General features: G+C 36.1%; 1 protein-coding gene across 6 annotated transcripts in view; it reads left to right on the top strand.

The window, feature by feature from the left end:
• CCDC171 (coiled-coil domain containing 171) overlaps window positions 1-13,500 on the top strand; it is a 148,034-nt gene that overhangs the window by 40,888 nt on the left and 93,646 nt on the right. For all 6 annotated transcript variants that reach the window (XM_074933256.1, XM_074933252.1, XM_074933253.1 and 3 more), the window contains 3 exons: window positions 4,320-4,422; window positions 9,399-9,502; window positions 12,357-12,446. In XM_074933256.1, coding sequence (XP_074789357.1) covers window positions 4,320-4,422; window positions 9,399-9,502; window positions 12,357-12,446 — 297 coding nt within the window. The remainder of the gene's footprint in view (window positions 1-4,319; window positions 4,423-9,398; window positions 9,503-12,356; window positions 12,447-13,500) is intronic.

Genomic DNA, 13,500 nt, shown 5'->3' with positions numbered 1-13,500 from the left:
TAGTTCTGGCTTTGACACTTGCTTTGCCATCACCAGTTGGGATTTGTAGTGCAGACTGAGTGGGTGAATTAGTCTACACATAAGAAAGTGACTCAGGAAAATCCCTGTACTCTAAACAAGGTAGAGAAAATTCTTGGAATAATGGCAGTTCGTTGCAGGACTGCACCCCAGTTCCCTGCATAATAGTGTTGAGGTTTCAATAAATTAATTTTGAAAAGGCCTCAACTTTTCAATAAACATCCTGACTGCATGTTTATTTTTCAGATGTTATTGAACATGAGATACAGATGCATATTTGCAGCATCAGGTTATGTGGGCTATTCTGGAAGTGTCTATAGAGTTTGCATTTATTTTATTCAACAGTGGGTTTTGGAAAATGTTGAAAAATCAAGGGGACTTCATTTCTGTCCTGGAACAGGTGATGGAATGATTGAATAGTTGTAGTTCAGGAAAATATCTTTGCAACCAAGGCAGTAGGGGGTTGTCGAGATATATACAAATGCCCTACTTCTGGAGGATTAGCATAATTCCAAAGTGAGTGGAATGATTTTTGCAAGTAGTAGGTTTTCGCAATAATTCCGGTTATCCTTACAGATAAGGATACAGATAATTTGGAAAAAAGATTTTGTCCTGATTGGAGCATGTGGTATTTGTAATGAAAAATATTTGGCTTCTACTTAATTTCTTTAAAAGTGTGGTTGTGTTTTAAAATTGAGTAAACATGTTGCCAAACACATTTTTCTACCAAAAATTCTTTTGTCTGTAAGAGATCTTTTCTGATAATCAGAGCCTTCTTAAGGATATGAAGTTTGACTTGGAGAAGCATTGTATATGCTACAATTCAGCATATATTCTAGGTTCAGAAAGCATTTCTGAAGACTTCGCTCCCATATTGTTTGGTTTCTAGCCTCCTATTCTGAATATTTTGTGAGGGAGGGAATTGTGTCTGGAGGGAGTATAGGAAATGTTTCCAATATATTTTGAGAATTTTAAATTCTGAAGTGTTCATGTGAACTTCACAAGAAAACTTTATCACTGATCTCAGGGACGTGGGATTCCTGAAAGCAGGTTCTACCAGTGAAGACTGAGGCAAAGGCATTGAGAAGACCTTTTCTGCATCATAGTCACCAGATTCCCTGCCCCATTCAGCAGTGGGCCCACATTTTGCCTAGTCTTCCTTCTGCTGCTAATGTACTTCAGGAAGCCTTTTGTGTTGCTGTTCCTTTCCCTTGCCAGATTCAACTTTACATGCATTTTGGCTTTCCTAAGCATATCCCTTCATGCCTGGACAGCCTCTATATTTCTTCCACAACACCTATGCCCGCTTCTACCTCCTTTGTGCTTCCTTAATATTTGAACTTAGTTAGGAGCTCCTTGTGTAGCCATACAAAGCTCCTGGTGGTTTTGATTTTCAAGGTCATTTTCAAGGTCAAGAATGATCCATCCCTATGTGCAGGAACTCAAGCAAAGTTAGCAGAAGGCTTATTTTACAAGTGTTCTTTCACCTGTTTCTACTAATGTGGTCTGGGAAGTGAACTCTCATTGAGTAAAGGCTTTACTTTGTCACCTGATTTCCCTTCTAAAGTAACCTAAGGAACACTCGCACCTTTGCAGTAGTTCTACAGGAATGGCATCCCCTAACACAAATATGATGATGGGAGTTGCTGAGAGTAAAGTAATCTCATCTTCTGAATAGTTGGGATCTGGAAGAAGGTATCCTTCATCAGCTGCAATTGATTAGGTTTGATTTCTACACTTGTAGACTCCATTTTCCTTTTCAAAGTAAAGAGTTATGTATACTTTCTGTGTTTGTTCAGACTGAAGAAAACTAAGGAGGTTACAGCTACCGATATGACTAGCAAATAGGTGCTTATGGAGAAGATGGAGCTACACTCTCCTTAGAACTGTGCAGTGAAACGATAAGAGAAAACAAGTTTTAGAAGGGGAGATTCTAATTACCTGTAAGGGGAAAAAAAAAACACTTCACAGTGAGGATTGAGATACTGGACCATGTTGCCTGCAGGGGTTGTTGAAACTCCATCCTTGACAAAACTTGGCTGGACAAGGCTCTGAGCAACCTAACCTGACTTCAAGCATGGCCCTGATTTGAGTGGGGAGTGGGACCAGATGACCTCTAGAGATCCTGTCAGCTTAAATTACTCCATGATTTTACGAGGCCACACAATCTTATTAGATACCTGTCAGTGAGACATAAGAAATTAGATCGATATGTTGAGACCCTTCTGGACTCAACCTGTGCCTGGATTTCCAGCACTGTAGTTTACAGTATTTTTCTTCAATTTCTGATAATGGGGACAGTGATTGAAAATGGGAAAGGATTGAAAGGAAAGATACTAAATGCTTAGCAGCTGAAGTGTAGAGAAACTGGCTAGTCTAAGGAATTACCTTTTGGTCTTTATTGCTGTTGAGAAACAGACTGAAACTGGCTTAGGGAGAGTAGATGCAGTTCACAAACATTCTCTCTGTGCTGAGAAGTGGAGGCCGAACAAACTGGAATATACTGATTAAATTGTGGTAAATTAACTAAACCAAATGAAAAAATTGGATGAGGAGATCGAAAAAATTCTCACATTTGACTTTTCCATGGGAAAAGGTTTTTCTGGGAAGATTTAGCCTGACCTTGTCTGTACTGGAGTGGTTTATATAAAAAGAGTATTTATTTTATTGTGATGTTGATCATATTTTTGTATTTTCTTATTTGTAATACATGAGGTCTTTGAGATATATCAGTACATGAGAGTAAATTATTTTAATGTGTTTGCATCCCATAAAATATTTTTACTGGAGCTCAGAAATTTCAAGTTCTATTTATATAGATAATTTTATAGAGTAAGAATAAAAACTTGGTTATTTTTGAATATATAGAAGTGGTTTGGAAATTCTTTATGAAATGCAGTACAAACTCTCACATAAGGAAGGGCGTGTAAATGCTACAGGGGACCTAACATTGAAATACACATATGAATAATATATTAGTTGATGTACAGTACATATAATTAAAATTGAAAGAGTAAAGCAAATTTATAAAATATTTAAACTGAATAGTGAAGAACACTGCAGAGAATTAAATGCATTTCTTGGGCTTTTTTTTTAGTCTGACAGTTATATGCTACCAGTATGTAGCAGTTTTCCTGGGGAGAATGTTTTCCACGCTTGAGAAATTGACTGGATCCTTACACATGCAGTGAAGCATAACTAAAGCAATAGTTTATAGATATGATAGAAAACAGTAGGATTTTTCTCAATACAAAAAAGGGTAGGCTTCCATCACCATGTATAACAGGCATTAGAATTTAGAATAGTAGTAAGTTGAGTAATTAGAAGTAATGAGACATCTTTGAGCATAATCTTTGCCGTAAGAAAATTGTGAAGTTATTTAAATCCAGTTTCCTCTTGATTTGGGGAGGAGGTGTTGTTGAGGGTTTGGGTTTGGTGATTTGGTTTGGGGTTTTTTTTTTCCTAAACTGCTGGATGTGTTACTTTTTGTCAGTCAGCTTCTAGAATTGTACATTTTTTTGAGAAGTCAGAACTATAATACATATGTCCAAGAGGACCTTGGTCTTGTTTGGAATTACAGATGCATGTCTTTGAAGATTGCAAGTTCTACTACCAGATATAAATTGAAGGAACAATTTGATATAGTCTTTCTATTGTAGCGATTAAAAAAATCTGTAATACCTTTTTGCTCTCAGAATAAAGCCAGTGTCTTGATTAGAACAATAGGCTGCACTTAGTGAACAGCTTTTTTAAAAGAAAATTCAGAGACAGGGTCTGAAGGACTCCCTTGGTTTATATTCCATGTGTAAGGAGGAGTTTTTGATATTGAAGATAATAATATCAAGCATGGAAGATACTAACAATTAAAGTAGGAAGGTTTGCAATGAGAATAGATGTGGGATTTGACTGAGTGCCAAATCATGAATTTCTAGCCTGTCTGCCAGTAGTTTGGTGTCTTTCTGGATGCCCTTGTAGGGTGTAACAATAGATTTCACTGCTTGTATAGATGGGCAGCAGTTAATTAATGTTCATTAAGATATTTTTTAAAGCAGAAGACCATTTTTTCTTTTGATTACATGAAGCCTTTAGTTCTATTTTATCTGTGTTTCAGGGTTCTCTGTTACTTATTTGTGATGTCATATTAGGTCTCTTGGCTCAGGAAAAGGAGTAATAAATATATCAGGAATTTACATTAAAAGAGAACAAAAATACCATTATGATCTATATTTCTTTTGTTTACTATTTTAATAGGTTTCTTTTTTCCCCCCTCTTGTCTTGTCTGTATCTCCTGTCAAATAAAGGCCAAGAAACACCAGGTCTTTCTAACAGAGACGTATGAAAACAACATGAGAGAGCTGGAATTACTCTTGGACAGCTTTGCTATGTCAGGGCAGCGGACAGCAGGTTAGTTGAAGGTATAAAATGACAGATGCATCTGTCAATGTTCCAAAGTCACTACATTGTGGGAATACTGCAGATGCCTCTTGCATTCCCTCTTCTCAACATGCTTTGATTTGATGACATGATAAGAGCAGTTCTCACAGCAGTCAAATGGCCTTGCTAGCTGAGAAAGGGTGACGGAATGTGGACCTGCTGTTGTCAGCCCAGAGCTTGATTTACAAATGCTGGGGTGTATATGATCGGTCAGAAAAGGGCTCACTTGCTGTGCTCTAAATCCAACTGAGAAAAAAGTCCTTACAGTATACCTGCAAAGGGAACAGATGTTTTGCCTGAACTGAGCCAAATTCTGAGGCAACCTTCAGCAACTTAAAGGTCATATATTCAAAAAGGTTGTGTAGGACATATGATATAACACAATACTTTTTACTGTTGATTGTGGACTAGTACTGTCTTGCATTCATTTGATCTAATATAGAACAACTATTTCTCTGTTTTCATTAAAATTGTCAGTGGTAGTCACTGTGCTACTTAGCTTTATATTTGGTTACTGTATCAAACTCAAAAAACTGCTGCTTGCTTAAACATTGGAAATGGTGGGTAACATAAACAAGCTGAACTTCAACATAAAAGCTAGTAATTTTTTTAAAGGTGAAAATAGTACACTTTTTAAAGTATACATTTAAAAGCAACTATAGAAGTTTTCTCTGTATGGTTCCTCTTAAAAAATCACATACTAGACGCAAAATGCTTCCAATTTACAGTGTAAATAAACTGAAAGAAAACAGGCAAAATGTTGCTTGAAGAGCAGATGTGTTCATTTTATGTAAATTGTGGTGATACGTTTCTGTGTTTTTTAGCAACAGTAGACATAAATGCATTGTATAACACCTTTAAATGAAGAGCATTTTTTTGTATCGTCACAAAACAATTTTTATTTTTTTTTAGGGCCTAGTACTGTTAAAATTGAATAAAGGAGCTTCTTGAGATTTCTGTTGTCCTTAAAACCCTAGCCTTGAACCTGTGATGCATTGATTTCTTCACATGGCTATATGATTTTTTATTTGGGAACTGGTATCAGTTTTATTCTGTAATTATAAATGTAATTCCTGTGGGTAATAAGTGTAGGTTTACTGTAGATATGTCAGACTGAAAAGCTCTTCAAAACTGTATGTTTTCCTGAACTGTATGTTTTCCTCAATCTTGCAAAGTTCCATATGCCCAGAGGGCTTCAGCAGTTCTGGGGGGAGCTGGATGCTGCTGCCAAAGTACAGTTTCTGAAGCAGTAAGGTTGGATAGGTTTTCTGTTCTCCCTAGTGGTAAACCTTGCAGAGAACAGCTTTGACCTGTCTATAATATTAGGCATTCAGTAATGCTAAGTTCAGTATTAATTTGCTTTGTTTAAGTTAAACTTTGAAATATCTTATTTAAAGAGATCTTTTCTTTAAGCTTCAGCATCGCAGCAGAGGCTCAGTTGAGGCAGAAAGTGAAATTTAGTTCTGCTGTGGATTGAGTTTTTAGAGCTAATATTAAAATGGACATTGACTAAGACATTTGTTCTTTATATTTACTGAGCTTCTAAGTGTGAAACTTAAATTTTTAATGCTATTGCCTTACTGTGCTGTACTTATAAATTTATTATATAATAATATTTATTTCAATTAAAAAAATGTTTAATGTAATTGTATTTGAAATGGAAATGCCTAGTTGCAAATAAAAATAAAAATCTTAAATCTTTGTAGTCTAATTAGCAGATGAGGGGCTACATGAGCCACAGCTGGCTGGGCAGTCTGTCTTGTTTTTGTATTTAACTTTCAACTCAAGTGGTTGAGAGATCTACTCAGAAATCTGTCAATACTAAAGATCTGGCGCTTTCATTTAAGTGCTGATTGGGCTGTGAGTATTGGGCTATACAGGAAAAAGAAGGGAAGACTATATTTTTTTAAGATTAAAAATCCAAGTATTTAAAAAAGTTTTTTTTTCTTTATGAATTCCAAAATAACAAATGTAAATCCATGGTCTTCTCCTTTTTAAGTGACCTTTATAGTTTTTCCGGAACACGATTGTTCTTATTGGGGAAACTTGCATGATTTCAGTTTATCATATTTTGCAGTTACTTAGCAACAGGGTTTGTGCTCAGGGAAGTTTGTCTTCATTTCAGGAAAAAAAAAATTTGGTTGTAGTAATCAGAATAAAAAGAGAACTGAGTATAATGTGCTAAGAGTGTTAGCTGCTTTGAGTTAGTGTCACTGTTGAATGCAGGCCACCAGTACTGTTTTGGTCAAAAATCTAAACCACAGCACCATATGAGCTGCTATGAAGAAAATTAACTCTATCCTAACCAGGCCAGTACTGTTAGTAGAAAATCTGAAGCAGCAGGTTTAAGAGTTTACTCACTTGTATGCCTCTTATCGGACTGCTGTTGAACCTGGCATTTTCCCAAAATTCTTCCTCAGACTCTTAGGTGACACTGGGCGAATGCTTCAAGTATTGTGTTGGGTTTTTTTTCCCCCTCTTTTCTGAAGTAGGGCCTCTCCAGCAGAAGTGCGATTTGGATTATGTTGCATGTCTCCTGCATAGCTGTATGAAGACAGACAACATTTGGCCAGTATTAAAGACATAGGCTTGTTTTCAGCTAACGCAGTAAGGTGGAATCTAGTATTTCTCTTAGCAGACTGCGCAGCCTAGACAACAGGGTTGCAGCAAAAGCATAGAATGCCAGCATGGAAAGTTTACTAGCAGAAGTCTGATTTCGGGAAACATGATGTAAATTAAGATAGTTCTGAGTCATGTTTCAGTGACAGCATTGCAGATTAGGACTTTAGAAATGAAGATACATAAGATGGTTTGATGAAAACCTGTAGATTGACTTAATAGTTATTATTTTAAACTGAATGAAAATTGTGAGTTACAACCTCTCTAGAGATAGAAGTATGGAAGAATAGTACTTAATTTTTATTGTGGAAAAAGATCACTGCAAAATGTTCCTCCAATGGGTAGTAGTGAGAAGTCTCTTGTAATTGAGGAGTCCTGTGCATCCTTAACTATAACTGTGGTTAAGTGTAAAAATTTTAGTAAGGTGTTACTAGTCTCTTTCTTAAATGTGTAATCTAAACTTCTCACAAAAGGTGAGATTTTATGAATTCTTCTTCCTTGGGTTGATCCAAAGTGTAACACTGCTATCTGGGACATTACTAGGACTCAGAGGTTTGGTTAAGGGCACTGAAGCGTCATTAAGAAGATTTTACTTTTCCCTGACTCTGTAGACCTTTAGAAACTGTGGTAAATAAATAGGTGTCCCCTGGATTACGACTGCTGATAGAACAGAGCAGAAGTCTGTCACAGGGACATGTATTCTTTTTAAATTCTCTTGCATGCTGTAGAGCATATTTTGTGCCTGTTACTGAAAGAAATCTTACAAACTTGCATGGGTTTGACTAGATGTGACTTGTACAGTAACACTTGGCTGAGAAGTCAAAGTGAAAAGTTAGTGTCCAATCTGAGTATTACTCTGTGCTTTCTGGTATTATCGAAGGGTTTGGAGAGAAGAGGCTAATTAATTGAAAAAATTTTCAGAACACCTGTTGGCTATACTTTCAGACTTGTGCATATGTGTAAGTTTGCCACTGACTACCATTGGTGCATTATATGGCCTACAGGACGGACAAACTTAACATTTTTGTAAAATGCTTAGAGTAGACTATCATGCTTATTAGATAACAGTAACCATAGGATTCTTAAGAAACCCAGCCTGCAGGTGTGTAAATGCACTCCCTCTACCTTACAAAGTTTTATGGAGAGCCAACGGAAAGGCTTAGAGTTTAGCATCTGATTTGACTTTGAGCCACCCTAGGTATATTGCTTAGTGACACTGACCTTCCAGAGGTGATAAATACCTGTGTCGTCATGTAGTTCTGCTGGGAGATATGGTTGTTTAGCCTGTCTGGAGTTCAAATGCCACATATTTTTTCACTTCTTTTGCAAAATAAGGATGCTGTTAGTGTTGGTAAAGTTAGTTTTGCTTATAGAACATGTTAAGACTTGTGGAAAAGATGATAACTATAATTTGTTACAAAATAAGTTTATAAATGCTACATTCTAATATAAATAATACTGACAAGAAGAATTTGTCAATAATCTTTATTTTGCTGTAACACCAGAAAAAAATTAATAGTTTGTTCTTGGAAATTTAATATCAGCTGACATCTTGTGACCTCTTGATCAATACAGTATTGTTTTGCTTTCTTAGTACATTGTACTACAGGCTTTGGAATGCACAGACTTGTTCATATGTCCCTAATTAAGGCAACCAGATCAGAAGTCTCTGTCTAAAGGTTTAATAAAAAAGTGCAGCGTGTATATAATGGATATATCAGCTTTAAGATTTATAATTGAAACGTTATGTAGGGCTCTGCAGACAGATAATAAATTTTTTTTATTATTTCCTTTGGAATGAAATTCAAGATCATTTAAAAGGTTTTTAAGACCTCTCCAAGCATAACATAGTCATGTGATCTTTGGCTTGGTAAAGCTTGGAGTAAATGAAGTACTATATTATAATATGCATGCTTAGTCACAACAGCAAAATAATGTCATAAGTGTAACATACTTAACTTTCAGGCAACATGTTTTTCAAAGTGTGTTATTGTGTGGTTTTGAAGTTGGCTGGTCTGACTGAATGACACAGACTTCACCACAGTAGAAATTATATGCAAGACTGCATACCAAATGTGTTAGGTAGAAATGTAATCCAGAATGTACAGTTCTGTATCTTGTATTAAAGCTTTTATACAAATGTCTTTCAGCTGTATTTACTGTGAAAGTATAGCTCTTCAGCTGCATCTCTTGTGGCAAACAAGGCTGCTGTTCAGTGTTTTGTATTGTCACTGAAGCCCTAACTAATTTTAATACCTCTCATCCAGAGTGAGTAGTTTTCTCTCTGTGGCTTTAAGGCTTAATTTTCATTCTGTATTTTTCTTCAGGCACTTTTAAGGACAAAGATAAACCTCTGAGCCTCTCTGTCCTTGAGACTTTGAGGTGTACCTTGACAGCTTACCAGAACAAGCTGGAAGATATATCTAATGAGGTAACACTTGCACTGTTTGGCTCTATATGTATTGCCTTCGGCCTTCAGCAGTACATACGCTTTGCTTGTAAAAAAGGTCAGAAGAGTGGGAGTGTTGAGTTGGCAGCTTCACGTATAGCTAAAGAAACAATCTCTGTCACTACTATTTCTCTAAGCTTGCCCTACAGTGAAGTTTCACTTACATTTGAGGGGACAGGGAGAAGAGGTTTTTCTTTTTTTTCTTTTTAGTTTAATTTGGTTTTGTTTTCTTATTAAATCTGTTGGGGTTATTGTTTTCAAGAAACTTTCAGGAAAACGAGCCATTCATATCTAGGATTTCAGTTAAAAGGTGATGATTTAAGTTAGACACGGTATACCACAGTATTCTGAAATGTGCAGCACTTGAACCTCAACAGTCATTGGTATGAGTTATGTAAATGTTCATGCCCATGTGCATTTAAAGTGGCATAATATTGAGATGAGTGTGTTTATAATAAAGTCTCTTTTGGTGCTATTTTGAGGCCTTTTCAAGTAAAATAGGACTGTGATAATATTTTATCAAAGACAATAATGGAAATACTTCAATTTTGTCTTACCCTTGAAAAAATAAAATGTTTTCCATGCAGTCCTACTGGCATTTTATTTCACTGACTGAAAAGTCATAATCTTTCATTTGTTTCTTCACTTGTATTGCTAATGTGATTAATTTAATCCTCTTGGGTGTAAATGTTTTATAAATGTGTGGCTTTAAAGGCTGTAGAGGGGAGTTAACTGCACTGTTAAAGCTTTCTGTACAAACTTATAATTAGCTTTTCTTTGGATAAAATTGGCAAATACAGAAAGGCAAGGTGTGATAAGATTGTAAAAGTGCCAATGCTGTTTTTTCATTTCTAGATGTTGTCTTTTGTTTTGACAAATGCATATTCTAGCTAGTCACAATGTTTAAAAAACCAAAACCAACCCCCCCCCCCCCCCCCCCCCCCCCCCCAAACCAAAAGAGAAGTATATTGGCTTTGCCCCTTTTATTGGGAAGAGAATGGTCTCCTGCAAGACCTTTGAGTTTGTTCAACAGGCGCAAAAATAAGCGACCATGGAAACAATTATACTTCTGTAAACAGCAAGCACTGTTAGGTCTCTCCCAGTGAGATAAGAGAACCAATGTGTATAGTCATTATGAAACCCTTCTGAGACCCAAGTCTGGAAGCTGCAGAGTAACTAGGAACATATTACCCACAGCGAATTGTTATTTGGGAGGAGGAATGTCACATGACAGGCAGCACAGTTGAAAAGTCGACTCAGCAGGCTTTGGCTTAGTGATGTGCTTTGTTGTGAAACTGTGCCAGAGACAGCAGTGGGGAGACCAAGGGGGTGGCTGCTAAGAAAGCAAAGAGAGTATTCTGACAGAAAGAAGAATGAACTGTCAAGGAAAATAAATCGCAAGCAGAGCAGGACCAACAGATGACCTGCCACAAGACTTCCCAGTAGGACTGTGTGTGACTGACCCTGAAGTTGTCGTATGGAGCCAGAGATCACTGAGCACCTTCATGGTGCACAGAAAGGGCAGTGCTCTGTCCTTCTTGATTACCCCCGCCCCTGTAGATAATGCTGCTTTTGGCTTTTAATATATTAAATATGTTTAGTAATAAAACTTTTTAATAATACAATAATGCACAAAGGGACTATGAAGGGCACTATGCAATAAAACCAGGATGTTTTAATACACAGTAATAAGGGTTTAGTTTTGAGTAATTATTTAGTGTTTTTTCTATGAAGAGATTTTCAACAAGACCCCACATACTGACAGTTACTAATATATGTGTGCACCTGTATGTATATATGAACGACTGTGGTAAGCTTGTCATGTATCAGCTTTAATTTAGAGTGTTAAACATTAGATTAAACAATCTAGTTCATTTGTGTGACTGAAAGGTGTATAAGTGTTTTGGTTTTGACAAATAATAAGCTTTTGACTTTCTGTATAGTGCAGAGACTAGAATATTTTATGGGAGAAGAGCAAAGGCTAGTAAACTAACAAAAAGTCTGGAAATATTCCAGTCTTTTATCTTTGTAATCTACTATAATTATTTATAAGGGTTCTGCCAGGTTTGAGGTCAAATGTCCTGATTTGAGGTCAAACAAAAATTTCTAAAGCAATCTGTAAATTTTGTAAATGGGATATTTTACTTCTGAGTTGCTCCTTAATACTTATGTGCCGGCAGTGACCTGCACTATAATACACCTCTATTCGAAGCTTTCTTTCAGACATCTGTGTTGGTAACCTGATTATCAGGTAACCAAAGATATGGGTTATAGTGATTATCTTTTCTGAAGTGGAAAGTGAAGCTCGTATACATTATGGTTATGAGCTACCCCTAAGGTGGTTGCTTGTAACACCACAAACAGTTCAGTAGTCACCATGCCTCTCAGGAACATTACTGCTTTTTATGGGTATGTGCGTACTATCCAGCACTCAGTAAAAAGTAGAGACCATTGCTTGTAGCTGGACAATTTCCACAAATGGCCACTGTCTTTGAAAACTTGTTTTCATAAACCACTCCCCAGATCATAATCTGAATTTATTAAATTTTCAAATGCATTTCAAAGTCCGTGTTTTTGTCAGATATTTTGACAGTTAGTGGGAAAGTTAATAGTGGACTTCATTTGGGATTCTGCCACTGCTATTTATTTTAAGTCATTATAAAATAGTTATTTCTTTTGTAATGGCACGTTATTTAGATTGTATGGTTTATAAATATTGTCGAGGGAATTGAAACTGATTTTTTTTTTTACATTTAATTACAAAATTCTTCCTTTATATTCAAGCAATTATGTAACTTTTCTGTAAAAGCCTGTTTGACCTCTGTATTTTACACAGCTTGGGAAAATGAAGGCTTTGTGTGAAAAGATGACCAAAGAACTTGAGATATCCAAAGAGAAAATGTGTGTTTTAAGTCAAGACCTTAAGGTATGGTTTCATGAACTTAACATAAAATTTGGAAGTTCTGCAAAAAATGTGTTTCTGGATTTAAGGTATCTTTATTTTCTTATCAGAATAAGTCTCTGTATCATTGTATTCTGTTGAACAGACTAGTTTACCTTGCAAGCTGGTGTGAAGCCACGCTGCTTTATTCTAGTTACCACCTTAGACTACATAACTGATTATTTCAATGATTGCACTTTCGAAATAAGAGAATTTTCAATTTGCAAAGTATTGTTTTATATTGAAATCAGCATCAGTAATTCTTTTAACTGTTTTTCTCAGGAAGATAATTTAATTACTTCTGTTCATATGAAAGCATATTTTAAGATGTCCTTCTGTTAATTTTTTTTTGTTCATGTTTATCAGACAAGTTAATGCATGTATGAAGCATCAGATCATCCTTAACAGTTGTACAACGTGCAGCCCTAAATTTCTTAGAATAACATCTCCCTGGGAACTGAGAAAACTTGAGAACTCTTTTCTTTAGTTTCTGAACAAAAGTTTTTTTTGATCTCTCTTCATGGCTGGCACACCACTTTGTAGTGTCCGGTCTGGTTACATCAGTGGCCAAGGGAGTGACGAAGTCTTGAGGTCATGGTTAAACGTAATCTCCCAACTGGCAGTGTATTGTATTACTGACAAAATAGAACATCTCTGCTCCCAGTGCATTGTAGATTCTTTTCCTGGGGGTATGCTGCTTTATCACTTTGGTTTAGTCACAGATACTTCTGCAACCCTCACTAAATTTTCATATTGACACTTGCATATGATCTGTCACCTGATCTGAACTTTCTTTATGAATTTATGCTCAGAAGACTTAAGACTTCTGCTTCTGTTGTAGCACCTTTGTAAAGCACCTAAAATTTTTGCAACCCCTTGCAACAGATACTTGTATTCTTCATGCAAGAACTGAGATTGCTACACACAGATAGTGATGGGTTTTGTACATTATATCAGTTTTTGATCTCTTTACATTTTTGGAAATAAAATTGTATATGTGAGTGAAAACTAGTTCTAGTATGAAAACATTTGGGTTAAA

This window comes from Athene noctua, chromosome Z (genome assembly GCF_965140245.1).
Source record: "Athene noctua chromosome Z, bAthNoc1.hap1.1, whole genome shotgun sequence".
Classification (NCBI taxonomy): domain Eukaryota; kingdom Metazoa; phylum Chordata; class Aves; order Strigiformes; family Strigidae; genus Athene; species Athene noctua.
This window is presented reverse-complemented; position numbering and strand designations above follow the sequence as displayed.